Source organism: Mauremys mutica, chromosome 9 (assembly GCF_020497125.1).
Source record: "Mauremys mutica isolate MM-2020 ecotype Southern chromosome 9, ASM2049712v1, whole genome shotgun sequence".
Classification (NCBI taxonomy): Eukaryota; Metazoa; Chordata; order Testudines; family Geoemydidae; genus Mauremys; species Mauremys mutica.
In genome coordinates, this window is record NC_059080.1 from 63,795,858 (window position 1) to 63,823,041 (window position 27,184).

General features: G+C 49.1%; 1 protein-coding gene across 6 annotated transcripts in view; it reads right to left on the minus strand.

The window, feature by feature from the left end:
• Window positions 1–27,184, minus strand: part of NMNAT3 (nicotinamide nucleotide adenylyltransferase 3) — a 100,652-nt gene that overhangs the window by 51,830 nt on the left and 21,638 nt on the right. For 4 of the 6 annotated variants that reach the window (XM_045031584.1, XM_045031588.1, XM_045031585.1 and 1 more), the window contains one exon: window positions 12,005–12,156. In XM_045031584.1, coding sequence (XP_044887519.1) covers window positions 12,005–12,113 — 109 coding nt within the window. In that variant the 5' untranslated portion in view covers window positions 12,114–12,156. Of the gene's footprint in view, window positions 1–12,004; window positions 12,157–12,241; window positions 12,492–22,629; window positions 22,784–27,184 lie in introns of those variants that run through there. The other 2 variants (XM_045031586.1, XM_045031587.1) reach the window with 2 other exon arrangements.

Here is a 27,184-nt window from a genome sequence, read left to right on the forward strand (position 1 = left end):
GATCCTTGCTTCTCTGGTCACCCTCAAGAGTGAGATGTCTGCTACAATGATCCCTGCCTGTGGAAAAGGGTGGGAATCTTCAGAATATTTTCCCCCGTCAAGTGCCCCGAGACCCTATAATATTGCTTTTCTCCGATGCCCCGGGGTAAACTCATCATGCTTGGGGGTTCGCCGGCACGTGTGCTTGTCTAGGGTCAGCGAGAAAGTGACTGGTATGTTAGCAGTGGTGTGTTTTACTGAACTGTTTCAATGCTGTATGTATACTTACCAATCATGCTTCTGTGTATTGTTCCTTGTGCTTCTCCAGATCTGTCTTTGAAAGGCACCCCCTACACACTGGCTGAGCGTCTCAGCCAGATAAGAAAGTGCCCAAGCTGGAGCAAGGAAGATATGTTCAGGGAGGTGCTACTTCACTCAGAAGCAGAGAAGAGTGAATGCAGGCAGTGGCAGGAAAGCGACAAGCAGAAAAAGAAAAGAAAAATAAGGCCTACAGTAGGGATGCAGCAGAGAGGATGATAAAAATTTTTGGCTAGGGGCAAACCGACATGCTGCGTCCCTCATAACGCTGCAGACTGAGCACATTCAGAACTCTTTCTCATGCCCTCCGCAAACTCCACCCACACATTCCTTTCCGTATTCTGGGACTTCTCGCTTTACCGTGCGCCCCACCCCCGCAGACATCTTCACAAATGATAGCTCAGCTCTGAAAGTCGGCCCTCCCCTGGTACCTCCTCTCCCTTGAGAACGTGCATGTGTCTGTGTGTGTGCGCGCGCACTGTTGTGGCTTTTTTGTTTTGCAATAAAAGCAAAGTTACTTGAAAGATAAGCACTCTATTTGTTTCCATGCAATTTATACTAGCAAAAAGCATCAGCAAATACACAAGCACTGTAATCTTTTGCTTACATTGAATCCTTGGCCTGAACAATTACAAGTGCTTCTTGGTCTAGCAAAACTTGACTTCATTAAGCACTGCAGTCCTAAGCATGGCAACAAATGTTACTGGTTCTCATCTTCAAAGTGTTTCCTCGAAGCCTTCCTGATTTGAATTGCCCCCTGTTGTGCCCCTCCAATAGCCCTTCCCTTCACAATATTATGCAACATGTGGCTAGGACATGGGAATATTTTCTTCACTGAGGTCTAACCTCCTATAAAGGCATCACCTGCGGTCCTTTAATCTGCCTAATGCACATTCCATGATCATCCTGCACCTACTCAGCCTATTGTTGAATCACTCCTTACTACTATCTAGGTTTTCCATGTACGGCTTCATGAGCCATGGCATTAAGGGATACGCCAGGTCTCCCAAGATCACTATGGGCATTTTGACATCCCCTATGGTGATCTTCTGGTCTGGGAAGAAAGCCCCTGCTCACAGCTTTCTATAAAGGCTGATATTCCTGAATATGCACCTTCCCGCACTGATGTCAGTGAAACGGCCACAGTGATCCACAAGTACCTGCAACACCATGGAGAAGTACCCCTTCCTATTGATGTATTCTGTCGCAAGGTGATCTGGTGCCAAAATTTGAATATGTCATCTATCACCCCGTCACAGTTAGGGAAACCCATTTCTGCAAAGCCCTCCACTATTTCATGCATGTTGCCAAGAGTCAGTCTTTCGCAGCAGGATGCAATTAATGGCCCTGCACACTTGCGTTAATACAGTCCCAACGGTTGACCTCCCCATTCCAAACTGATCCATGACTGACTGGTAGCCGTCTGGAGTAGTCAGCTTCCACACTGCAATCGCCACGCGCTTCTCCACCATGAGGGTAGCTCTCATTTGGGTGTCACTGCACTGCAGGGTTGGGGCGAGCTCAGCACACAGTTCCAGAAAAGTGGCTTTCTGCATCCGAAAGTTCTGCAGCCACAGCTCATCATCCCAGATCTGCATAACTATGTGACCCCACCACTCAGTACTAGTTTTCTGAGCCCAAAAGCGACATTCCACCATGTTCACTTGTGGCGTGAATACCAAAAGCAATCTAATGTTGCTCCTATCCATGTCGGACAGTGCCTCAGACAACTGTGATTCCCATTGACCTTGGAGCTTCAACACTAACCCCACTGCCATTCGCGATGTGGTAGTGGTAGCGTGGGCTCCATGGCAGGGCAAGCAGAAAACAAGGGACATTGAAAAATGCCATTAACCGAAGACAAACATATGGAATGCTGGGACAGAAAGCAATGCATCGTGGGACATTGAGCCCGGACCCATGATGCACTGCGATCCCCTCTGCCTTCCCTCAACACCTACTGGCAGAAACTGGAGAGCTGAACTGTGGGATAGCTACCCAGTGCATTGGTCTCACTGTCGATGTGACTGCCCCAAGTGTGGACACGCAGTGCCAACAGTGTATAACGGTGTGAACATACAACAATGATTTTCTTTGAATGCTTTTTGATTGCAAACCAAACTCTCAGTGAAAAAAACTCTGTCAGCGTAGACATAGCCTTAGAGAGCATTTCTCTCTTAAAACAAACAGTCTCTGACACCTTTTCTCTTCTTGTGCTTCCACTTGGAAATTTCTAGGCTCCAGTTCCCATCAGCTTCTGGGCAGTCATTCAAAAGACATTGCCCCTGCTAGCTGCAAACCCATTGTTCAGCTGGGGTAGAGCCGTTCAGTGTTGATGGCCCTTAATGACTCTGTCACCTCTTCCTAGACACAGACTGTCCATTAGGTATCAAGAATGAACACTCAAAGCCACACTAAAGGTTTCATTCAGACTGGAGGCTGAAATATAACAAGACATTCACTAACCCAAAATAGAACTCATAAGATGACATAGACATGCTCCACAATCTGTCATAGTTACTGTCTCATCACCCAACAGTAGATAACAATAAAGTGGCACAAGGTAGATGAGGGATTAATTAGAACAGAAGGGGCAGTGAGTTGGAAATATCCAAACTGAGTTCAGTTCGTGATGAGATGCTGTTTTTGGAACAGAGCTAGGAATGGAGAGAACTAGAGGAGTTAAGGTGTCACATTCTGGGGTGCAATTCAGGCCAGTGAGGGGCTGTGTCACCAGCTGCCCGGTAACTATGGGTGCCACGCAATGTTTTGCTCCCAACCTGTGCTGCTCATAACCAGTCTGTTAAGATGCAGGCAGAGGTGAAAGTAAGTGGGTACGGGCCGGTACGGAGGACCGGTAAGAAAAAGTGCAGTAGCTACCTGAAAGAAAATGGAGCATTCTCTCCCTCTCCGCCTCCTGGCTCCAGCAAAACTGAGGGTACAGGAGCCCAGCTCCACGAATGTTCGGGGCCGGATCTCCCCCCTGGCCCCACCTGCTGCCCCCCTGCGCCTCCCCTGAGTGTGCCCCAGCCCCCCTTTGCTGCCCCCATGCACCTCTCTGGGTCCCGGAGCAGAGCGTTTGTCTCTCCCCATCCTCTGCAGCTCCATGCTGCCCGCCTGCATTAACTGCCGCCACAGGGTCCTAGTGCTCCCCTCCACTACTGCCAGGGCAGTCTGCCCTTCCCCCTTGGACCCTTTCATTTTCCAGTGGGACCCTCCACCAGTACAGCCACCCTCCTGCCCGCAGTCACTGCTCTTGCCCCACGCTGGGCAAGGGGCTGCCCCAGTGAGGCTACAGTGAGGGGCAGCAGCGGGGAGGAGGCGCACATGTGATGGCAGCCACCCCCCTCCCCGGCATGGCACCCACCACAGGGGAGGCGAGGGGGATTCCTGGACCTGAGAGGGGCCCTAGGAGAACGTGCAGTGGCAGTGGGGGGGGGTGACTGTGCTGCCGGGGGGGACAACGGGGTCCCTACCGCAGAGCTCGCTGCTGCCAGCAGGGAGAGGGCTGGGGGGAGTCCTCCTCTCTGGCTTCAGTCCCAGGGCAGCCTGCCTGCACCCCAAACTCATCCCCAGCCCTGACCCACCCTAGAGCCCACACCCCCAACCAGACCCCTCATCCCCCCTGCACTCCAACCCTCTGTCCTAGCCCTGAGCTTCTCCAACACCCCAAAACCCTCATCTCCAGCCCCAGCCCTCATCCCCTTGCACCCTAACCCTCTGCCTCAGCCCTGAGTCCCCTCCCTCACCCCAAACCCCTCATCCCCAGCCACATCCCAAATCCACCCCCAGTCTCACCCCACAGCCCTCATTCCTGCTCCCCCTCCCTCCACACTCCCTCTTATCCCCAAACTCCCTCCCAGAGCCCGCACCCTGCACCCCTCCTGCACCCCAGTCCCCTGCCCCAGCCCAGGGCCTGCATCCAGACCTCCTCCCTCACCCAAACTCCCTCCCAGAGTCTTGGGCAGGTAGGGGGTGGAGTTTGAGGGGGCAGAGTTTGGGCAGGGGCAGGTTCTGGGCACCACCAAAATTTCTACAAACCTGCTACCCCTGCCGGCAAGAGTTGGTGCGCCATACCGGGGTGGACCGGCTTCCTGAGGCAGCAATTTAAAGGGCTGGAGCCCAGGGCCCTTTAAATTGCTGCCAGAGCCCCGCTGCCAGAGCCATGAGGTAGCGGCTGCGGGGCTCGGGTGGCGATTTAAAGGGCCCAGGGCTCCTGCCGCTGCTACCGCCCCGGGCCCTTTAAATTGCCACTGGAGCCCCACTGCTGCTACCTCAGGGCTCCGAGGACAATTTAAAGGGCCCATGCCCTTTAAATAGCCCCCGGAGCCTGCCGGAGCCCTGGGGTAGCGGCAGCAGGGCTCTGGTGGCTATTGAAAGGGTTCGGGGCTCCCGCTGCCTCTACCACCCCGGGCCCTTTAAATAGCCACCGGAGCCCTGCTGCCGCTACCCCAGGGCTCCAGCAGCAGGGCTCTGGAGACGATTTAAAGGGCCCTGGAGGGTAGTGGCAGCAGGAGCCCAGGGCCCTTTAAATCGCCTCATTTAAATTGCCCCCGAAACCCGCAGCCACCTCTGCAGCTGGTAGCTCAGGGGGTGATTTAAAGGGCTTGGGGCTCCCAGCTGCTGCTACCACAGCCCTAGCCCCGGGCCCTTTAAATCCTGATTTAAAGGGCCTAGGGATTTAAAGGCTCCGCCTCTTCCGGTGGAGGCCACGCCCCTCCTCCAGATTCCAGAGTACCGGCAAGTCCTTTAAGTTACTTTCACCCCTGGATGCAGGTCACACCCTGGGTGTCTGTGAATAGCTGCAGCCCTAATCCAGCAGCTCGCAAGCAACACACCAGTCACACTCTAGCTTCCACAAGCCTTGGTTACCACTTGCAGGGCAACCCCAACACACTCCCAGTCCTGGATTTTCCCCAAAACATGTGTTCTGCAAAGTCCAGCCCTCTTCTGGACAGTTCAGATATTACGATTCATTGCCCGATGTAAAGAGTCAATATTCAACAGTTTGTTGCTTTAACTGAAATTACCAAACAGTTTAGTTTATGCACAGCACTGGACTGGTTTAGATAAAAAAAAACAAAAAAAAACCCATCAAGTTTATTATCAAAAGAAGATAGGATTTTAAGTGAATTCAAGTATAAAAGATAAAGTTAGAAATGGTTACAAGCAATTAAATGTGAAAACACATATAAGAGCCTAAAACAATCTATCAATTTTGGTACAAGGCCTTGTTTAAGGTGGCCTTTTTCACCCCCCGTCTTCCAGCAAGATGGAGACTGACCCTTTCTTTGGTCAGGATCTCTCCCAGAGGCTCAAAGGTGCTGGTGCCTTTATCTTCTTAGGTGAGAGATGACTTGAGGTTCTCCTCTTTCTTTTATAGTCCCGTGAACCTTTGAAGTGGATTTTTCTCAGGGTTCCCCTTGAAAGTCATGTTTATTCAAGCAGACACTCCCCTCCTTTTCGTTCCGTTGTGTTTGCTATAATGCAAATTGTTCTATTTCCTGCCATCTCCTCCCCCTGCTATCTTGAATACCCCATTTATTACTTATATGTAAATTGAAGTAAACAGACATTCCTTGGACCTGTCTAACAACATTTGCTTAAGCAGGGCTGTCTGGTTTTGAACGTTTGCTAATATCATCATACGAGGGGAATTTATAACTTTACATATCACCATATTGACCACTGAATTATTAGTTCTCGGACGATACTCTCACAAAGCATATTTTTGTACAAAGATGTAGCAGGGTGGTCACCCGCTCCAGCCCCGAAAAGGTTAAAACCAGCCCTGGGAGAGGGCTGGGGCTGGGAAGGAAAGCCTCGGCTGACTGGGGAAGGCAGTAACAGCTGGGGCCAGGCCCCAATCAAGCCTAGCTGGTCCCTATAAGAGGCTGTGAGTCAGAAGCCCAAACAGTCTCCCTCTGCCTGTAGAGGGAGAGGGGCCTGGCTGCAGGGAGTTTAAACGGTACCTGAATGGAGCAGCACTGGGGAAAGGCAGAGGAGCTGGGGATCTCCAGTCTGGAAAGCCCCAAGCTGCGGCCTAGCACAAGGCCAACAGGTACTGGGGGTTGCAGAGGGCAGCCCTGGGGTAGGCAAAGGCAGCAGGTCCAAACCCAACCTTGCCAGTGATGAGTAGGCTGATACTGCAGTCTGCCCCAGGGCCTGGGGCTAGATGATGACTGGCAGCAGCCTGGCACTGAGGTGAAGTGGGGCTAGTGGGTTGGGGGTTCCCCAGGGAGGGGAGACCCAGACTGGTGGGGTACTGCAAGGGAGCAGCACCCCAGTTAAAGGGGCACTGGGGTCCAGGGAGGGACACGGGGCCAGAGGACAGGCGGAGACTGGCCTGCAGAGGGCACTCCTGGCTGGAAAAAGAATTAATTCCTGGAACAGACCCGCAGGAGGCGCCGCAGGGGTGAGTCCGCTCGTCTACAAAAGATTATTCAAATGGTGTTGTGGCAGGGCCAGCTCGCTCTTGCCTCTGCTCAAGCACACAAACAGCTCAGAGACCTTCTTGCTGGTAAAGCACCCCATGCACTTTATTAACAATATTTGTTTGCACCATCCTTACACACCAGATAGCCTTACCACTACAGTCCTAAGGCAAGCAGGGGAGAGAGATCTCTCTCCCCCCCTGATATCTCTTTGCAACCTCCTTTCTCATATGGCCTTTTAGTTCTCCTCAGCCCATCAATTAGGCACAGCTATTTTTAATAAGGTCTGTTCTAGTAATTAATCAGAGTTGTAGTGGCTCAACTGCTGTTGCCCAGCACTCGGTCACAAGTGTGTAGTGTGTGACTATAGTGGTGCTTTTGGTCACAGAAGGACAGAGCAACATCTATGATATTATGATACTCTATTGATGGATTATTAGCTACTAGTAATAAATGTAAGAAGGGCCTCTATAATCAATATATTGCATGAGAATATATTGAAGAAACCAGGATATATTGGGGAAACAGAGGAAAAAAAATATCTAGTGTCATCTGTTAAATGCGAAGAGCTAGGAGACAGGTTGATTTGACTCCTGTGTGTCAGAGACATGCTTTTTGTAAGTTTTTGAGGTATCGTGCATGACGTACATCTGAATAATGGGGAAAAAGCAGCAATCATACTTTGCCACGAAGAAGCAGCAAGGTGTGAATAGTAAGTAATACTGGTTACAATAAAGCCTTTGCACACGTATACAAGTCGGTAACTCAAGTTGTTCCCAACTGGTTTTGCCGGTGCTCTCTGTTGGGTCACCTCCCTATCCCCCTTGAACAATGTCCTAACACCACAGCAACCATCTCATCTTCTTTCAGTCCATTTTCTCTCACTTTTTCCCCCCTTCTTTCTTTCCTTCTTTCCCCCATATTCTTTTTTTTGCTGACTCTTCTCCTCTCAAAACCCTGTCTATTAACTCCAATCATCCTCCTCATCCCTCCACTCTCCTGAAGACTATATGCTTCAGAGTGAGAAGGGAATCCACTGAGGGAAATCCACAGGAAAGTCACAGGTGCAGAAAAGAGAGGCTGTCAAAGCCTGCAATCTTTTACATGCCAGCTACTCCTGCAGCCAGCTACCTTAGGGGCCAAAATGGGAGTTTTACCATGCAGCAACATGTTTACGGCATGTGCTGGGTGAATGGATCTGGGGTCCCTGCAGCTTCACTGATCTTCACTGTTCTTCTCTTTTGTCTAGGAGACACCAACCAACAGAAGATATACAAACCAGAATACTATCAAAAATATTTCAAATCACCTAATGTCAGGCGGGTTCTAGAATTGGCTTTTCTCACTGTCTATTGAAACCATGTGAATCCCATACAAACTATAAAGATGGCAGGGGAACATGAGCATCTGAGAGAATTAGCATTAACAGTTTGTGCCAAATACCTTTTACACAATCAGCACAAGTTCCAAAAGACACTTGCAGAACAAGGAGCTGTATCACATATGAAAAAAAAATCTAACTATGTGTGAGGATTTGTGACAAGTCAAATATGGTTTCACATGGGAAAAGATAAAACCCAGACTGAGATGCATTATTCCCATAGCTATTCAGTGGCATGTAGACATCTACTGTATTTAGGAAGTGATTTCATAAGATTTGTCTACTGATATTAACAAATGGATGAATCACTTGACATGTGCTGATGAGAATGCAGTTATCACTAAAGATCTAAAGGAACTCAATAAAATGCCATTCCTAAAGTGGGAAAGCATGTGAAACAGAAATACAGAGACTGCATTTGAAACTGAAGAGGTGTGCAAAAAGATGGGAAAAAATTACCAGAGATGTCAGTTATGTTGTATGCACAAGGGTGATTCATGCCATTCATAACAGTGAAGCAGGACTGTGAAGAGAAATTGAAGCATACTATTGCATAACTGCTATATAGCTTCTGAGTCATCACTGAGCATAGACAGCCAGGTAGCATCAGTAACCAAAAATGCTTTCTTCTACCTTCAGCTTGCTAGCAACTTCACACCTTCTGAAGAGGACCATGCCACAGATTCCTTATGTTTGTTACCCATAGAGAGCATTATTACAACTCCTGTATCTGTGTCTGAAGATGGAAGCAATGCAAAATACAGCAGATCACGGTCCCCTTTTAGTGAAACAGGCCTCTGTGACACAGCACCACTGAACTCTGACCCCATCATAGGTTTCCAGTCTGCTTCTAGGTCATGGTCCTCATCTTCCAAGCCAATCAATCAATCAGGACTCAGTTACATCAGCAAGCACATCTCTATCGACATCCTGCCCAGATATCTGCACTCCACTTTGTCTGCTGCATTGTTCCAGAGAAGGATGAAGCATTTAAGCTTTCTGGGTAGAGGGATTCTACTGTGAAACAAGCTTCTGGAGGAGACTAATTCAGAGTGTGACCAATGTCTAGGGCATTGTGGGGAGACAGGGTGGCTCCCCGCCGAGCCGGCGCGGAAACCGACACTTCCCCCGCCGGAGGGGGCGGGGCCAGGGCGAGTTCGCTCCGTCCCCAGCTGCGGGAGGGGCGGAGCGGGGCGTACAAAGGGCGGGGCCCTTTGCTCCGTGGGGGCGGCGCAACAGAGGGGCGCGGACGCCGACGCCACGCTGCTCCCTCCGGACCGGGCTGCCGACCCCGGTGAGCCGCGGGACCCAGGGAAGCCCGGACGCGAGAACGGACGGGACTCCGTGGGACTGCCCGGCGCGGACTGCTGCGAGCGGCTGGAGGAACCGGAACCTCTGGAGGAGCTGGAGCTGCCCGCCGCGGTCTACCCGGCTGAACCCAAGGTGCGTGTACCCGAACTATTGTCCGCGTTCCCCCGCTAGAGGGGTACGCTATAGACTCCTGCCGGCGCTCCCCTGCCTGAGGGGCGCGCTGCGAACTATTGTCAGCGTCCCCCTGCTAGAGGGGTACGCTATAGACTCCTGCCGGCGCTCCCCTGCCTGAGGGGCGCGCTGCGAACTACTGTCAGCGTTCCCCTGCTAGAGGGGTACGCTAGAGACTCCTGCCGGCGCTCCCCTGCCTGAGGGGCGCGCTGCGAACTACTGTCAGCGTTCCCCTGCTAGAGGGGGTACGCTAAAGACTCCTGCCGACGCTCCCCTGCCTGAGGGGCGCGCTGTGAACTACTGTCAGCGTTCCCCTGCTAGAGGGGTACGGTATAGACTCCTGCCAGCGCTCCCGCGCCTGAGGGGCGCGCTGCGAACTACTGCCAGCGTTCCCCTGCTAGAGGGGTACGCTAGAGACTCCTGCCAGCGCTCCCCTGCCTGAGGGGCGCGCTGCGAACTATTGTCAGCGCTCCCTTGTTGGAGGGGTACGCTAGAGACTCCTGCCGGCGCCCCCCTGTCCGAGGGGCGTGCCACGGACCCCTTCCCCGCCGCCGGCGGCGGGAACCAAGGCCGCCCGGCTTACAGGCATGCTTCCAGACCCTTCTCTTAGAGAGTTCCCTACCACAGCCAGAATGATTTTTTAAATCTATCTAGTTACCTCAAAGTAAAACTTCTCATAGCCCTGGGAGAAGATTCCACAAAGCTATTGGTATGCAGATCTAATTTACCTGGGAAGCACTTAGAAAGCACTGTTATGGTGCTACAGAAAACCATGACAGAGATAAATATTCCCCATTTATTGCTTAGACTATTTATATTAGTAAATCTCTACGCATTAACAAAAGATACACTTAGAAGGTCGCCATCATAATAGTAAAATAAATAAGTGAACAGGTCTATTTGTTTTACCAGAAGGATGTACTGTACAATGTGCATTACTCAATTACCTGTGTTGACACTGATTAAATGAAAAAGTAAAAAAAAAATAAAAAAAATTACATCCCTCACAGTACCCATCACCAAACATTAGCCCACTAACTCCACCACTCATCACACTGACACAACAACAGCCTAACTCATTCAATTTCAATTCAACACTATCACACATCAAAAAACTGAAAGTCACACCGCAAAGCAAAACTTTCATTCCAACCTTCCAAAGGTACATTTCTAATAAAATTTGGGTTAAATTATGATTTAACAATCTGCCAGAGTGAGGGGCAGTGCCTGGCTGCACTGCCCTTAGAGCAGACCAGGGAATGAACTGTGCTTCAGACACTCATAATTCATTTCCAGGTTCAGCCCTTCTTTCAGAGAAAGCAATCAGCCACTGGCCTGTTCCAGTATCAGATTGTTTCCCATTTCACACCACCTCAGTTTGCTGTCTTGCATATTGGAGCAGATGGAGTCATGACCCACTCCTACCCCTGCCCATACTCTTTGTCCAACTGTACAGCAGGGGGAGCAGTAGCCCAAAAGAGGGGAAGCCAACTTCAAACTCCTTTTAACCATTTAGTTCTGGTGCTCCTAGAGGATTTCTGGATCCCTATGTTTGACCAAACAATTCTTGCTAATGTTATTCTCCAACCACTTTCAAATGCCTTATCTCCCTACCCATTCCTTAGATCCCCCGGTCCCCCGGCCATTTCCAATCAATTACTTATCCCCACTCACTAACAATTTCTGGGAGAAAGCCCTCAGGAATTAAGAGTTAATCAATTTTGGGATTCTTTCCTTCATAGCAACACTGTGCTGCTTCAGATTTCTTGCTTTCTTTTAGACTGCCGATTCTCTAGGCCACTAGCCACTCCGCTTAGCTGCTGAGACTTCCTAGCTTGCTGAAATTGTGACCTCCTGTCCCTCATGTAGACTATTTTGCTAGGGGAGGAAAGATCTAGCCCTTAATGAATATGGGTAATGAATCTCACTCCCACCCCCACCCTTCCCAGTTTTACCTGGTAGTCAAAACTGCAAACTGCACCATTTCTTCATATTAAATTACTACCTCATTATAAAATCCCGAAATTTCAACATCAATTCTTCTTCTCTGTTCCAAAGAAGGGTGCCCTTTCACCAGACCCAGTCTGCAGCAAATTTCCACTGCAAATGAGATCTTAAAACTGTTGAAAAAACTAACTGCAATTGTGTGAACACCTTGTTATAAAATCTCCACGGTGGGTAACTAGACTCCACAGGAGGAGGTAACAACATTAGAATTTATTTATTCAACATTCCATCAAGTGTGTTATCAAAGAGTCACACTTAATTAGCAAACAATAAGACCATGAAAATGAGAAAATGTTAAAACAGCCAATCAGCCCTTAGTCCCGAGACTGGAAAATCCAACCTCCCTTTCGTTTCAAATACTCCATGTCCCCCAAGAGGGCTGCATAAATTCCATCCTACTGACCTGTTTGGTGAAGGTGATCTCTTGCCAGCTCAAATAAACGCATGTGCATGTTTGTGATGGGGTTAAAGGAGCCGCAGGCAAGGAGAACAAGAGGTATCCGGCTCTTCATTGTGAGAGATATTGCACACCAAGATCTTGACCGGCATTTCACCCTAAAGGAAAAATAACGATTAAAATAACCCTTGCCTCAGAGACGTATTCCACAGCTGTTTCTCACAATAATAAATAATGAATTACCATTTTCAGAACTGTCCATCATTGGAACATTAGTAAAATGTCAAGGGATCAGCAGACAGCACCATGAGAATATATGCCAGCTGAGTATTAAAATAAAAAACCTATATCTGTACAGAAGTTACATCTATGGACACACCCCCAATAATGTTCTGGAAACAGAAAATGTAGGAAAGTATGCTACCAGAAATTAAAATGGTCTTCTGAACAAGATGATTGCTCTTGAGAGCTATCACCAAAACCTTCATGGTCTTAATGTTTTTCACAAAACATACATTTTTGCATCAGTAAGACAAAACACCATACATCTAAGGAAATCCTGAGTCTGTATCCACATTTCCAGAAGTACCACAAAATAAAAAACATGCTTAAATTCTAGATGTCAAAAAGAGCTATACATGCAGCTAAATAACAAGGCAAGGCCATCTATACTTAGGTAATCACAATGGCAGGGGAACCTAGATACAACAAGGTAGGTTCCTGACAAATAGAGAAGATATCTGCATTGGAGCACTGACAGGACTTAAGGATTTTAACTGTCTGGAGGACAGAATTGTAGGAATGAAAGGGATCTCAAGAGGCCTTCTAGTCCAGTCCCATGCACTCAATGTAGGACTACGTATTATCTAGACCATCCCTGACAGGCATTTGTCTAACCTGCTCTTAAAAAAATCTTCAATGACTGAGATTTCACAATCTCCCTATACAATTTATTCCAGTGCTTAACCACCCTGAAAGTTAGGAATTTTTTCCTAAAGTCCAACCTAAACAGCCCTTGCTGCAATTTAAACCCAGGGCTTCCTGTCCTATCCTCAGAGATTAAGGAAATTTTTTCTCCCTCCTCCTTTTATGTACTTAAAAACTGTTATCGTGTCCCACCCTCAGTCTTCTCTTCTCCAGACTAAACAAACCCAATTTTTTAAATCTTTCCTTATAGGTCACGTTTCCTAGACCTTTAATCATTTTTGTTGCTCTTCTCTGGACTCTCTAATTTGTCCACATCTTTTCTGAAATGCGGCGCCCAAACCTGGACACAATAAAACTGTTGAGGCCTAATCAGTGCAGACTAGCAAGAATTACTTCCTGCGCCTTGCCCTTGTGGAGTGGGCAGTAATCAGCTGGGTGGGCACCTTCGCCAGCCTGTAACACTCCTTAATGCAAGATGTGGTCCACAACGAGATGCGCTGAGAGGACACAAGGAAACCTTTCATTCTATCTGCCACAGCCACAAAAAGTTGGACGGACTTCTGAAATGGCTTAGTACTCTCTATATAAAGGCTACGGCTCTGCGTACATCCAAAGAGTGGATGGAAGGCGGAGATGGCGGCTAAATGGACCCTTACTGACGACAGGGACAGATCTTGATGTTTTAGATGCAGGAGGTAGTCCAGTATGAACGGTAAGGGGGCGAGGAGAGGCAACTGTTAGCGTTGCTCAGCCCAGATGGAGAAACATTTCCACTTGGCAAGGTACGTTGCCCTGGTGGAAGGCTTTCTACTACTCAGGAGGACTTGCTTGACCTGGTCCAAACATGACAGCTCCGCGGTGCTTAGCCATGGGGCATCCAGGCTGTGTGGTAAAGGGACTCCAGATTTGGGTGCCAGAGTCTGCCATGGTCCTGTGTGATCAGGTCCTGGACCAGTGGTAAGATGAGTGGAGCCACCACTGAAATTTCCAGGAGCGAGGTGAACCAGTGTTGGCGCAGCCACGCCGGTGCTATCAGTATAACTCGAGCCCGGTCCCTGCGGATCTTGAGGAGCACCATGTGGACCAGCAGTATAGGTGGAAAAGCATACAGCAGGTGGTCCACCCAAGAGAGAAGGAAGGGATCCCCAATGGACCCCAGGCTGTGACTCCTAAGGGAGCAGAATGACTGACACTTCCTGTTGCCACAATTGGCGAACAGGTCTATCTGGGGAGAGCCCCAGAATCGGAAAATTGAGTTCGCCACATCTGGTCGAAGGGACCATTCGTGGCCATGGAAGGTCCAGCTGAGGCTGTCCGCCAGTGCATTCTGAACCCCTGGGAGATATGACGCCTGTAGGTGGATCAAGCCTTCTACACAGAAGTCTCACAGTGTGAGGGCTTCCCAGCACAGGGGAGAGGAGTGTGCACCCCCCTGTTCGTTGATATAGAACTTTGCTGAGGTGTTGTCTGTGAAGACTGAGACACACCTGCCCGGCATGTGGGCCTTGAAAGCGTAGCATGCCAGATGCACCGCTCTCAGCTCTTTGACATTGATGTATAGAGCGAGGTCCGTCTGAGACCAGAGGCCTTGAGTGCTCAGGTCCCCTAGCTGAGCTCCCCAGCCCAGATCCAAGGAGTCTGTCACCAAAGAGAGAGAGGGCTGGCAAAGGGCATTCCCACGCAAACCACCTGCGGGTCGAGCCACCACAGAAGGGAGTCCAACACTGGGTGGGGCACGGTTACAATGCAGTCCAGAGTGTCTCGAGCTGACCGATACACTGACGCTAGCCCAGACTGGAGTTGACGCAGTCTCAGCCTGGCGTGCTGCACCACCTAGGTGCATGCAGCCATGTGCCCCAGTAGTCTTAGGCAGTTCCTTGCTGAGGTGGTGGGGAACTGTCTGAGGCCCTGTATGATATCCCACAGTGATCAAAACTTGGCTTCTGAGAGGTACGCCTTGGCTTGGGTGGAGTCCAGGACTGCGCTTATGAACTCTATCTTCTGCACCAGGGACAGGGTAGTTTTTTCCTCATTTATGAGGAGACCTAGTTCAAGGAAGGTCCTTCTTATAAATTCGACCTGAGCCTCCACCTGGGCTCTTGAGCACCCCTTGATTAGCCAGTCATCAAGAGATGGAAAATTTTGTGTCTGGCGTTTGTACAGGAACACCGCAACAACTGCCATGCATTTCGTGAATACTCGGGGGGCGGTTGACAGTCCAAACGGGAGGACAGCAAACTGACAGTGGCCTCTACCGGCCACGAGTCTGAGGTAGCGTCTGTGATGTGGGACTATTGCGATATGAAAATACGCATCCTTCAAGTCGAAGGTGGCGTACCAATCTCCTGGATCCAGAGAAGGGATAATGAAGGTTAATGAGACCACGCGAAACTTGAGTTGCTTTACATGCTTGTTGAGCTTTCACAGGTCCAGGATGGGTCTGAAGCCCTCCTTGGCCTTCAGTATTAGGAAATACCAGGAGCAGAACCCGTTGCCCCTTAGCTCCTGAGGAACCTCCTCCACTGCCCCTACCGAGAGGAGGGACTGCACTTCTTGAATTAGACATTGCTCGTGAGAGGGGTCCCTGAAGAGGGATGGGGAAGAGGGGTGGGGGGGGGGGCAGGGGATATGCTATCCAATTCTATATCCCCTATCTACCGTGCAGAGCACCCAGCAGTCTGAAGTAATTCAGGACCAGGCCTGGTAGAAAGGGGATAGACGGGACGAGAAGGTAAGATGGGAAGGATCCAGAGATCGTACTGGAAAGCCATCATCGACCATACCCTCAAAAGGGTGGTCTAGGTCCAGGTGTGGGTTTTGGCTGGCCAGAGTTTTGTGCAGAGGAGGATGGTTGTTTTCTCCTAGTACTCCTGTTACACCTATCTGGAACGTCCTGGCAGTTTTGTGGTTGATAAGGCCGAGGGGCAGGCTGAGGCCCAAAATGCCGGTGCTGGATAGCCGGCATGTGAAGTCCCAGCGAGCGCAAGGTAGCTCTCGAGTCCTTCAAACTATGAAGTCTCTTATCTGTCTTTTCAGAGAAGAGAGTTGATCCTTCAAAAGGAAGGTCCTGAATCGTCTGTTGGACCTCATGTGGTAGACCGGAGCCCTGCACCCAGGAGCCTTGTCTCATCACTACCTCTGTGGCCAGTGTGTGGGAGGCTGCATCCGCTGCGTCCAAAGCCGCTTGTAGTGATGCTCTGGAGATCAGTTTCCCCTCCTTCATGAACGTGGAGAACTCCACCCAAGCCTCCTGGTGAAGGAGCTCCGCAAACTTAGCCATAGACGAGCAGGTGTTATGCCCGCAGCGGCTTACTATAGCCTGCTGGTTGGCTATCCGGAGTTGCAGTCCCCAGTCGAGTAGACCTTTTGGCCAAATAGGGATGCCAAGGAACCGGACCTTTTTTTGGGGTGGAGCCCTGAAAACCTTGGCATTCTCTCTGATTGGCCCCATTGATCACTAAAGAGTCTGGGGGAGGGTGGATATAAAGATGTTCGTAACCCTTAGAGGGAACGAAGTAGCGTCGCTCAGTTTTCTTGTCTGGAGGGGCCAGAGAAGCGGGTGTTTGCCACAGATTTTTAGATGTGTCAGTTATAGTTAGAGATGTGTCAGTGGCAACGCAACCCTGGATGGGCCTGAGGGGGCCTGGATATCAACGACCGTGTCTACATCCTCCTCCACTTCCTTTGCCTGTATCCCCAGACTGTGGGCAGCCTGCCTCAGGAGCTGTTGAAGAACACTGTTGTCCTCCAGAGCTGAGACCGTCGATGTAGATGTCCCCGCAACCACTTCGTCAGGCGAGGAAGAGGATGAGAGAACATGTAGCGGGCCCTGTTCGCTACCCTCGGCACCCCTGGGGTCCCTTGGCACCCAGTGTTCAATCAGTGGGGCCGGAGCTGATGGAGATTTCAGCAGCACGGTTGGTGGCGGGGCCAAGAAGTCCAGCAGTACTGAGGTCGATGGTGTCAGTGGGGTCGGAATTGGAGCAATCGGCGGTGCCGTTGTCTGGAGAAACAGTGCCAGAGCTAGTTGAAGTATCGGTGCCGGAGCTGTCTGAGTCAGCAGTGCCGCTACCCCAGATGGCGGTGCTGCCCCTGGCAGTGCCGGCACTGACTGTGGGACGAAGGATGCTGATGACACCGATGCCGTTCTGGACCACGGACCATGAACTTGGCCCTGGCTCTGATGGTAAGCCCAGGGTGTCCAGAAGGGCCATTGGGCAGGGGGATGCCATTGTTGTTGCCACAGTGCCAGGTATGACTGGTAACTCTGTCATGACCTGGACCTCCTGCTTCGTGATCTGCTGGAGCGATTAGAGTCCACCTCTGACTCCGAGGTCTCCGAGTAGGAGGACCATGGAGAAGCAGTACCCTGAGTCGCCAACGATCGGTGCCCCAACTCCAGGGAGCGGTGCGGTTCTTGCATTTGCGCGGGTAGTGCTGGAGATGGAGACTGACAGGCCATCATGGCCAGTTTACCCCTGGAGTGGAACAGGGGGCGTGCGGTCGCCGGCGATTAATCCCTCCTTTGTGGGGAGGATGGCACTAGGAGGCACATCAAGCCTTGAACACTTCCGGCATCGATGGTGGTTGTATGTCCCCTCAGTGGTCCGGTGACCGGGGGGATGGGGGAGTGGGAGGGTGTTTGGACTTGACTGAATCCCAGCCGGGGCAGGAGTCAACGAAACCCTGGGTAGGAGTAAGGAGGAGGCAGTCTGTCCCGATCCGCTTGTGGGCACCGCTGAGCGGCCCCTCACTGGCCTCCTTCTTTTTTACTGGCTCCAGAGATGGTGAGTGGTGCTGGTGGGCTTTAGAGTCCTTAGCCGGGCCCATTTTGTGCACAGTTAGTGCCGGAGCGCTGTGCACTGAGGAGGTGGTGCTTGGTGCTGGGTCAGTGGGTCCCGGGTCAGATTGTGGTCTCAACGCCGCCTCCATTAGCAAGTTTTAGTCTCTGCTCTCAGTCTTTAAGAGTTCTGGGGTGGAAATCTTTGCAAATGCGGCACTTCTCCTCCTGGTGACTCTCACCAAGACACCGCAGGCAGGAAGAGTGAGGATCACTCTTGGGCATAAGATTGCCACAGGCCTCACAGAGCTTAAACCCTGGAGACCCGGGCATACCCCAGGAGGGGGAAAGAAACGTCCTAACAACCAACAATAGAGAAACAACAATTAAACTGAGAACTATATACAATTAAGGTCTATCAGACACTGCTAAAGTACTTGCTGCAAGAGCGAGCAAAGTTCCCGCTAGCCGTCACCGGCGGTAAGAAGGAACCGAGGGGGTGGAGGGTCAGCAGGGTCCTATACTGGGCGCCATGAAGGCATCACTCCGGGGGCGCCCAGGCCGACCCTACAGACACTGCTAGGGGAAAATCTTCTAGCTGGCGTGCACGGAATGGACATGAACAATCACTTGAAGAAGCAGCACCATATTTAGTGTAAAGACTATATCTAGTTGCAAATCAACACGTCAGTAGTTCCTGACCAATACGAATCAACCTTTCTTTAGGAAAAGAACTAAAAAGTACAAATGCAAAACACATTTACAACTGATAATTTAAATCACGATTAAAATCAGTGATCTCAATCAATCCACCCTGTTGCCAGCCTGTCTAAGCATTCGCCTGTTAGGATATAGATATTCAAGCGTGTTTGCAAAGGCCTATACTTTAAGAATTTAGGTGTATTCTTATTACTTAGCTAGTGCTGGATGAACTCTGCTGCCCCCTTATACTGGTGGCAAATTAATCAAAGCTGCCCCACTCCCACCTCATAAATCAGTTCAAACCAGGACAAGTTGTCATTACTGGGCATCACCTGGCCCAGTAACTCAATTTATGCTGTTCCTCCCCAGCCCAAGCCTCCACAGAGCCCTGTGTGCAGATGGCAGGTGATGTCAGCACTACAAACACACAAAGCCCTCCACTGGAGTGGTTGTGTCCCCCACTCCTCCTGGGGCTCCCTATTCATAGGAACAACAGCAGCAGCCATGCTCCCTTCTGCCACTAGAGGCAGTGACACCAGAGCTGTTTCTTTGCAGACTTAGGAAGACATTACTGCATTGGTTATACTTGGTTCATGCGTCATAGCTTTCTTTTTCCCCCATGAAGGTTATAAATGGGATTTATTTTTAATGAAAGTGTATTTATATTCCACAGAAGTGGATGGTTGCTTCCCACCTGGGAAAGATTTCTATGTGCCCTGGAAAGCTCAGTCCCTGGTTTCACAGATTTATACTTCACAGACTCTAAAGGTGCACTCAAAAAGTACATTTTTATTAGTAATAACCAGACAGCACTGCTAGTACAAACCATATATTTATTTTTATTTTGACTTAAAAGCTCCACACAAAAGAACACCCATGCAGAGCTCTAAGCTCCACTGACATCAATTTAAACACACAATAATGAGGAGTTACAAAGCACCTCCTCCTACCACCCAACACACTGCATCCTAATCAACACTCAGCAGGCCCCATATGAATTAAACCTCCCAGCCCACCTACACCCCAAACAGAAAACCCACCCCAAGGGCTTCAGCCCTTCCTGACAGCCCACTCAAATAGATGAGCTTTGCAGCGTGCCTGGAAGGCAAGCAGGCTTAGGCTATTTCAGACCAGGGGAGGGAAGGGAGATGCATTCCAAAGGGGAGGTGCCCTCATGCTGTCAGCACCTTCTCTTTTATACCAAGAAGTGGGGGACTCCAGCACAAGAGTCCCTGGTGGTCTAACTGCACCCAATATAATCTTCTTCCCTTCATCTCTAATCTGCCAAATTTTGCTGAACAAAGATTCCAATCCCCTGAGCAGCTTTAGATAGCTCCCATTAAAAACAAAACAAAAAAAATCTTCCCCAAATGAAGGAGATTCCGCCCCCCCTTCCACTTATTGCACCCCAATTCAAGCAAAATTCAATCCTGGGGCACATAACAGCTTTCCTGTAATGTTAAATCATGACAATTTTAACTCCAATAGTTTGTACCACCACATGGCTAGGAGCTGAAGCTTTATGCCACTGGAAAGAGGAGATTTCTAGCTTCTTCGTGTGACACAGTATTTGTATCTACTCCAGATTAAGTATCTAAAGACTACTTTTGTGCCAGGAGAGGAAAACTCTCAAAATGAACCTAAGACTCAGGCCTGGTTTACACTACAAAAGGTAGGCTGATGCGAGTCACCTTGTATAGAACTATTTGTGCACATGTCTAAATTCAAACTTTTTCTTTGGCAGACATAAGCACTCCATTACAGCAATGCAATAAAACAACCTCCACAAATGGCACAGAGTCATGGTCGACCTACTGAGACCAACACAGTGCAAGTGAGGATACTTACTGCTGGGGAGATTCTGCGCCACTGTGCATGTGCAGAATTTATGTCCCCCACAGATTTCTTTGTTTCCCCGCAGAAAAATGACTTTCTGACAGGAAAGCAAAGGGAAACCACAAGAGCAGTCATGCAACCCTCCCCAGCAGTATGGTTTGGGTGCCCAGGGCTGCCGGCAGACAGGTAAATCACTGTGAGGCAGTAGGCGGGACTGGGGAAGACCCAGCTGGTGGCTCCTACCTTGCACCGGGCTCAGCTGCTAGCCCCTGATGGGGAGGATGGGACTTCCTCTTCCCCCTGCATGGCATCTGGGGCTGGGTCAGACCCACCCCCTCAGTTTCTCCCCCAGCTGCAGGAAGCTCTTCAAACTCCTCTTACACCAGATTCCTGCACCCATTGCTCCTCAGCTGCAAGGGGAGGGATCCCTCTAAAGGGAGCTGCTCCTCCACCCACCCAACCCCATGGATCCAGAACCCCTCATACCCAGACCCTCCCACCAAGACTCATGCCCCCACACCCGAAGAGCCGCATTCCCTCTGCACCTGAACCACCCCGACAAGCCACCTGCACCTGGATCCCAACCCCACTGAGACCTAACCAGCCACACCTGGATCCCAACCTCACTGAGCCCCAACCAGCCACACCTGGATCCCTCCCCTGAACCCCACTCCATCAGCATCTGGGCCCCCCACCCAGACCCTCCACTGAGCCCCAATCACCTTCACCTGGACTCTGCTGCATAGTCCCATTACCATTGTACCCAGATCCCCGACACACATCTGGATCCCCCAGTGAGCTGCCCGCACCCAGCCTCCACATTTATTTGAGAAATAAAATTTGCAGAATTTTAAAATATTGAGTGCAGAATTTACACCTTTTTGGTGCAGAATGCCCTCAGGAGTAGATAATATATAACTTGTGTTGACCCCAAAGGTCCCCCAGCAGCTGTTCCACAATGCCCCATTCCTTGTGACAGTGACCGCTTTAAACTCGCAACTTTAAACTTCACTGCCTCAAGGTCACAGAGAACAGATGCAATCCATGCCCCCTCCCCGCATGTTTTTGAAATGCCTTTTCCTAATTGCCCACCTTAGTGAGTACACCTAGCAGCTCACCCTTATTGTGTGCAACTGCCCAACTGCGACAAGCTCCCGGCTGGAGTAAACAGGAAGTACTAGATCTCGTGGGCCTGTGTGGAGAAAGGATTGTGCAAGCACAGCTACGAACCAGCCACAGAAATGTGAATATCTACAACCAGATTGCATGGGGAATGCAGGCAAAGGGGTATGACAGGGATCAGTAGCAATGCTGCGTGACAGCAAAGGAACTTCACCAGGCATACCACAAGGCTGAAGAGGCCAACAACAGATCTCATGCTATGAAGCAGACCTGCCACTTCTACAAGGATCTGCATGCCACACAACAAACAGAAGTAGAGCGGACATCTGCTTCTTATTCCCCTATTGGGTTAGGCTGGGGGACAGGAGAAATAGAAAGAAGAGGACTAGGGAGGACATGTTCTGCAAGATTCTCAAGCCACTGCTGCACTGGACATTGACCAAAGGGCTTGGAAGGCCAATGTGTCTGACAACATGGAAAAAGGGAGGACAAGAAAAAGGCCCAGAAGTCCCAGCAAGACAAGAAGAGGGAAATGCATCAGGACATGGGTCTTCTGAGGCAGCAAACCCAAATGCTGCAGACCCTGATTGACCTACAGGTCTAAAAATCCAGACGTTCCACCCTTTGCAGGCCTTAGAGAACACCATGGTCACTGCTCCCTACACTCCCCTAACATACCACGTGGCATCCCAGTGCACATTACCCCTCCACTCCATGCCAGGAGACAGCAAGGAAAACACAGTTTACATACACTGACCTGTGAGAAGCACGGTTGGCGTATATGTACAATGGACTATATTTGTGTACTCAAGGAGTGGGGGAGTCCAGCAGAAGAGTCCCTGCTGGTCTAACTCAAATGTACTAATGTTTATTTCCTTTCTAATTTTATATTTTCACCTATTAAGTTACGTTAAAAATTTGTATAACATTGCCGGGGAGGGGGGCAGGGGGGGAAAGAGGGTTGCACACTGGTTTTCCACACTGGTTTTTCCCCCCACTCAATAAAGTTCTATTTTTGGAGAATCAAATTATCTTTATTATTTCACAACCAATACTGCAATAATGCATAGCAGTACTCAAAGCAAACAGTATTTGTAAACATATAGCAAGCACTACATAATGCATAGCTTCAGGAAAACACCTAGTCACATTTATAAACGTACAACAAGCATTACACAGTTCTTAGCAGCACCCAAAGCTCTATGCCCATAAAACACCCATACAGAACACTATCATGGCTGACCATTAAAGTGCTCTTTCCTACCTTCAGCAACCACACAACTCCAAGTTGGGCTCTTGTACCCTTGTGTCTAGCTGTTCAAAGTCAGGAATCAGCTGCTCTATCTCCACCCTAGTGGCAGCTTTTCCCCTCCATAATACCTGTGAGGCAACAGGACACAAGAAGCAGTGTAATGGGGTCTACAAACTGCATACTGAGCAGAGGCAGAAGGGAGGAGAGACTCTCCTGCTTACAGGCAAGCACCCTGACCACACCCTCACGCAGTTCTCACAGCTGACTATCGGGGAGGCAGGCACTCACAACTGTAACCAGTATAGGCCTGCTAGATAAGGAGAGATCTCAAAGAAGGCAGGGAGGCAGAAAGGGGTACGTAGGGAACCTGCTGGCCCCATCAACCCACCCCTCCCCAGCAACAGACGTGGCCCCAGGCCGTGCGCTGCTGCCTGCACCCCTCCCCGCCCCAGCACCAGCGAGGGTCCTGGGCTGCATACTGCCGCTCCCCCCCGCAGCACCCAGGCTTCCCTCCCCAGAGCCCCCCCCCCCAACGTTTTAGTCAGGGGTATATAGTAAAAGTCATGGACAGGTCACAGGCTGCGAATTTTTGTTTACTGCCCGTGACCTGTCCATGACTTTTACTAAAAATACCAGTGACTAAAATGTAGCCTTAATTATTACTCAACGTTCTATATTAATATGCCTAGTAAGCAATCTATTTGTCATAAAACATTTCCTGAATCTTTTTTGTTGTCTGTATTGTTACAGAAATACTTGCTGACAGATATTTGAAATAAATTACCAAAATTATTGAAACTGGCATGATTACATTGTATTATTTTGACAAAATATGCAGAATTTTAAAATATTGTACATAGAATTTTTAATTTTTTGGTACAGAATTCTCCCAGGAATAAAATGCCAATCCCTTCTCCACTGTCAGTGCAGCTCTCATTTTGGTGTCCCTGCCCTGGAGGGCTGAGGCAAGCCCAGCACACAGATTTAGAAATGTGGCTTTTTGCAGCTGAAAGTTCTGCAGCCATTGCTCGTTGACCCAAATCTACATTATGATGCAATCCCACCAATCAGTGTTCATTTCTCCGGCCCAGAAGCAGCACTCCACAATCTGCAGCTCCAAGACCAACACCAACAACCTTGAATTGTTTTTTGCTGTTCCTCAGAAAACTGACCCCGAAGACATTCTAGGGTGGCTGTGGAATCTCCATCATTGGAGATTTTTAAGGGCAGGTTAGAGAAATACCTGTCAGGTATGGTCTAGATCAGGGATTCTCAGACTTTTGTACTGGTGACCCCTTTCACCCAGCAAGCCTCTGAGTGCGACTCCCCCTTGTACATTAAAAAAACACTTTTATATATTGAACACCATTATAAATGCTGGAAGCAAAGCGGGGTTTGAGGTGGAGGCTGACAGCTCATGACCCCCCATGTAATGACCTCACAACCCCCTGAGGGGTCCCGACCTCTAGTTTGAGAACCCCAGTCTAGATAATACTTAGTTCTGCCATGAGTGCAGAGGACTGGAATAGATAATCTCTCAAGGTCCCTTCCAGTGCAGGAGCCAGCTTCTAATTTTTCCCGGTGGTGCTGAACCCCACTCAGCCACAGGCCTGCCCCTACTCCTCCTCCTCCCCCAAGTCCCCACCTACCTCTTCCCACCCCAGCTCCACCCCATTTCCACACCCACTTCACCCCTTCCTTCTAGGCTGCACCCTGCTTCTTCCTGCTCCCATTCCACCCTTCCCCCGCGCACGCCTTGTCCCCGCTCCTCCCCCTTCCTCCCTCCCAGCGGCTCCTCCACGCTGCAGCGGGAGGCACTGGGAGGGAGGGGAAGGAGTTGATTGGCAGGGCCGTCAGTGTGCAGGAGTGGGGGGGGGGAAGGGGAGGTTGGCTGCTGGTGGGTGCTAAGCACCCGTAATTTTTTTCCGTGGGTGCTCCAATCATGCACAAGCACTCAAGGTAAACATGCACAATGCCGATGCAAGTAATCAAATATGCACATGCCTGAGTGATTTACAAATTTCAGCAGATGTATGCTGACATAATGTGAGCTGACCAAAGTTTGTAGTGTAGACATGGCCACAGGAACAGCCCTGATTCAGCGGTCAGGGTATCTGACCCAGTGCTGACCCCAAAACACAGAACAAGGCAGGCAAGGATTTGCACCAATTGAGTTAGTGTTATCCTTTCTTCAAGCTGTCTACGCATAGAGATCAGCACTAACACAGGGGGTTCCCTGTATACACTGGGGTTGTGTTCTTGAAAAGGGCGATGGATATTGAAACGATGTATATCGGGGAATTTTTCCCCATAAGAAATAATGGAATAAGGGGAGGAATGCATTCACAACTTCACACTCGCCTATGAAAATGCTCTTTTCACCTAAACTGTGTACCTTTTTAGGACAGGTTCTAAAGTACACATTATACATATAAAACATTGAATAAAATAATGAAGGACCCTACTAACACTGTTCTAACACATAGAACATTTTAATATAGTAAATACAATACAGTAATACAGTATAAAACAGTGTCAATTACACTAAATTTAGGTAGAGGTGGCGGCTGGGTTTTCTTGAGCTGGCTTTTTCGTGGCTGGCTTTTTGGTTGCAAAAATCTTAAAAAAGGATTTTATCAACATCTGCTCTCCTGCATGAATCTCTGAATGACAGATCTCCCTGTAGCAAGCCACTGCGTCATTGAGAGCCCTGCAGACTTTGGCACACCGTTCATGAAAAGGATCACTGCTCTATATGATTTCCGTCATCTCATCCAGCAATCCAAAGAAACAGGAGAGATTCTTTCTTGTCAGACTCCTGGCTTCCTGCCCTACATCCCCCTCCTCCTCCTCGCTTTCTTCGGATATCCGTTGTTAGTCCAGCTCAATCAGTTCCTCATTTGTCATTTGCTCAGCATAAGACTCCCAACAACTCCTGTACATCCTCCTCCTCCACCTTTTCGAAGCCGACATCCTTTGCCAACTTGACAATTTCTTGCTTGAGAGCAGGAACGGCATCAAATCACACAACGTTTTGGACAGCATCTGGCCATGCACGGCGCCAAATGCCGTTCATACGTTGCGAAGTGACCTCTTCCCATGACATGTCAATATTTTCCACGCCGTTCAAGATCCTGTAGGACTTCCAAAACTCCTTTACACTGGGCTTTCCTTCACCTGCTGTCTCCTTAATCAGCATGGAGAACGTCCTCCATAGATAATAAACCTTGAATGTGGCCAGTACAGGCAAGTACAGTACTGTACTGTACAATAGGGGAACATGTTCCAATTCATGTCAGTCCCTATCCAGATATGCAGATCAGGACCAACGTAAATTAGAACACGTTCCCCTATTGATGAGCAACGGATACCCAAAACAACGGATGAGGGGGAGATGTATACCAGGGACCCCCTGTATAGCTACACCGACTGCTGGATGAGGTTATTCTCAGGTGTAGACAAGGCACACATTCACACAACTTTCTGCATGACATTAATTAGCTAAAGGCTTAAAATCAAGCAGAGTACTAGCAAAGAGAACAGAATGAAGAGTGTTAACTGCCTTTTCATCTACGCTCCTGAGAGAAATCAAATACAAGGGAAATGTTAACTTTAACTACTATTATAAAAAAGGAAGGATTTGATCTTCCAGATTCAAGGCAAGGCTGGGCAATTTACTTTTTCCCCAACGGGGACTATTTCAGCTGTACTGATGGAGCTAAAGAATTGAAAAACAAACGTGCTTGTTTTAGAAACTACTGAGAAGGCTCTAGGCCTGAATGGAAATGGATCATAAGTTCTACAAAAAGCTGTTCAAGCTGCAGTGCAACTGACTAGACACCTCCTTCTCCTGAAAAAAAAAACAACCCCAAGCTCTGACTCTTTACATCAATGGCAAAAATCTTCCAGTACCAAGATCAGGAGAAAGAACTTTAAATACCACAAATTTCTCTTGAGCAATCAACCTTATGTCACCCCAATGTAGACACATGTTCTTTTCAAATTTACTGAGTTCTGTTGTTGATATCGCTTCAAATACCTTTAAAACTTTCAATAAATATAAAACATCTAGTTTACTTACATGCATATACAGTAGAACTGCCTTAACTAGTCACACAGTAGAAATAAACTAGTCAATAAAATGACCATCTCAACTGTCAAATCCTTACACTTTGTGCCAGGAGGCTGACACTTATTTCATGTGTTACATAAAAATAAGCATTGTATAAACCAGGGGTAGGCAACCTATGGCACAGGTGCCGAAGGCGGCACACTGATTTTCAGTGGCACTCACACTGCCTGGGTCCTGGCCACCGGTCCAGGGGGGCTCTGCATTTTAAATTTAATTTTAAATAAAGCCTCTTAAACATTTTGAAACCTTATTTACTTTACATACAACAACAGTTTAGTTATATATTATAGACTTATAGAAAGAGACCTTCTAAAAAGGTTAAAATGTATTACCGACACACGAAACCTTAAGTTAGAGTGAATAAATGAAGACTCAGCACACCACTTCTGAAAGGTTGCCGACCCCGGTATAAACCATTAAAACAGTTCTGAATAG